Source organism: Telopea speciosissima, chromosome 11 (assembly GCF_018873765.1).
Source record: "Telopea speciosissima isolate NSW1024214 ecotype Mountain lineage chromosome 11, Tspe_v1, whole genome shotgun sequence".
NCBI classification, from domain to species: Eukaryota; Viridiplantae; Streptophyta; class Magnoliopsida; order Proteales; family Proteaceae; genus Telopea; species Telopea speciosissima.
In genome coordinates this window covers 20,081,555-20,083,690 of record NC_057926.1, presented here as the reverse complement: position 1 = coordinate 20,083,690, position 2,136 = coordinate 20,081,555, and the positions used below count along the sequence as shown (strand labels likewise).

Genomic DNA, 2,136 nt, shown 5'->3' with positions numbered 1-2,136 from the left:
ACCCTATTGATGCTTTGTGTACACTCCCATCCCCCACCCGACACTCACACGTGGGGGGGGGATGTTCGGGCGTTGGACCCTCCACCTCCCGCCACGGCTGGAGGAGGGCCAGGTCCGCCAGCCTGCCTTTTAGAATTTAGATACCCTTTTATCCCGTAAAAGGTCCACTGCTAACCGTTCATGCAGTGGAATCGGACTCCCACACATGCCCACCAAAACCCAGTCAACTGCTCTTTTACTTCAGACTTTAGAGCCTTTAACCGTACGGATCTGTATTCTGAAAATTGTGGGATTTGGTGTGGAACTCAAGGGGTTTCGCTTCGCAATGTTCACATAAGAATGAATTTCTAGGCTCGTGTCTTTTCTTATTTTGTCGCTTCATCTTCAACTACTAATTAGGGCGTCAACACTAGAGATCAGTGTCACTTCCTGTGGTATTATTACAATCATGAATGCTCGATTGATAGTTTTTCCAATCAAAGGAAGAAACTGGTGTTTTAGCAGATCAGTTAATCCATCAGCTATTACTAGCGAGTCGGAATCCCATTCTGCTCAAGCTTCTCCCACTCTTAGAGGTCTTTGGAAGAAAATCTCCTCTAATGGGAAACCAATGAATGAGAATGCCGAACTCATTGTAGACTTTATCTCTGATAAGGTTAGATTCTACATTGACTAAGAGTTTGTTGGTTAATCCCTCACCCTGTGTTCTCGGCCAGGAAAAAAGGGTATGTAGTTTGAATGTTTGATGTGAATTTGGTTTGCGTTTTCAGATGAATCGAGCTTGGATGGGTTTTGAGAGCGCTCCTGTTGGAAGTTTAAAAAATAAGATACATGGGTAAAACTTTTAGGGTCTATTATTTCGAATTTGACATGGTACAGATTCCACTTTGCTGATATTATTTGTGTTTCTATGTAGTTTGGGACTGCGTCTTTTGTCTGGTGTTAAACCTTCTGAGATTTTGTTGAAATCCATTACTAAGGATGTTACGAAGATCGAAATTACCTATCCGAAAAGGTTTGTTTCGGTTACAAGTGTAGGGCATTTTACTTTAGTATTTCGCTCTCTCAAAACTCTGGTAAACTACTCACGGATGTCCTTCATGAAATCCAGCAGTTGAGAAATTGTAAGTTTAGGCCAGGTTTTAGCACTTGTAGGCTCGTAGCATATCCCTGTATCTGGTCACCGGTTTTTTTTACTCCCTTTGATATTTTGTTGAAGCTATTTCGAGTCAATGTATGAAAACTTGGTGTCTGGTTGCATAGCATATGGGCAATTCACAGTTTCCGAACCATTTGAATTGTGAGGTTCGACTGATTCTGCTCTTTTTTTTTTATATATTTTAATTAAGTTTGGTACAAAGCATTCAGATTTTCTTTGGTACTTTTGAAACTGGATTACAACTTAACTTGTTAGTTGCTATTGACTTTTGGTAAGATGAGTATCTGAAATAAAAATATGTCTATGGATTGTCTACTTGTCTTTCGTAAAACTATGTCCAATTACAATTTCTTTTAATGTAGTATTTTTTGTTTGTGGATTTCCCTGCGGGGAGAAGGTTGAGAGGGGGGGTGGGGAGGAAACAAGAAAAATGCTTGAGCTCTGTTCTGTTTCTTCTGAAGTTTTTCTTTTGGTGACTACAGCCCCATACTTGCTTATTGAGGACAACTTTCTTGAAACATTGCAGCTTAAATCCACGTCTGGTACGCCAAAGGTTAAGACATATTGCTATGAGGTAAACTATTTTCTTAGCTCTTGAGGATTTAACATATCGAGGTTTATAAGCTTGGTTCATTTTGGGGTGTATGCTAGTAACAACTCATTTTTTAAAAAAAATCCTCGCTTCTTCTTCTAAAACATGTTGGGCTTCTTGTAATAGAATCCTTGCATTTGCTATTTATGTGTTCTAGGGTAGGTAAGATAGGGTTAATAGAACACAATGCCCACAAGACAAAAAAACAAGAATCCAAGTTAAGAAACCAAAGGACAGAAAATAGAAAGCTATGATATCTCAGTATCTAACGGTTGGATGGGGTTGAAAGTTGAAACAAGGGTTGATTAGACCTTTAAAAATGTTACTCAGGCCGAAGGTTTAAAGTAGTGGGTATTGAATCGGAATGGTGATTTTAAGAGACATA

At 39.3% G+C, this 2,136-nt stretch overlaps 1 protein-coding gene across 2 annotated transcripts; it reads left to right on the top strand.

The window, feature by feature from the left end:
* The first annotated feature begins 438 nt into the window (after positions 1 to 438).
* LOC122646441 lies at positions 439 to 1,823 on the top strand. Of its 2 annotated transcripts, none has more exons than XM_043839994.1 (4): positions 439 to 655; positions 771 to 835; positions 917 to 1,015; positions 1,686 to 1,823. In XM_043839994.1, exons 1-4 carry the CDS (start codon positions 449 to 451, stop codon positions 1,735 to 1,737), a joined length of 423 nt encoding a protein of 140 aa, XP_043695929.1. In that variant the 5' UTR covers positions 439 to 448; the 3' UTR covers positions 1,738 to 1,823. The 2 variants fall into 2 exon arrangements, with proteins under 2 accessions (XP_043695929.1, XP_043695930.1); XM_043839995.1 differs by having other exon boundaries at positions 1,642 to 1,823.
* Positions 1,824 to 2,136: the final 313 nt, after the last annotated feature.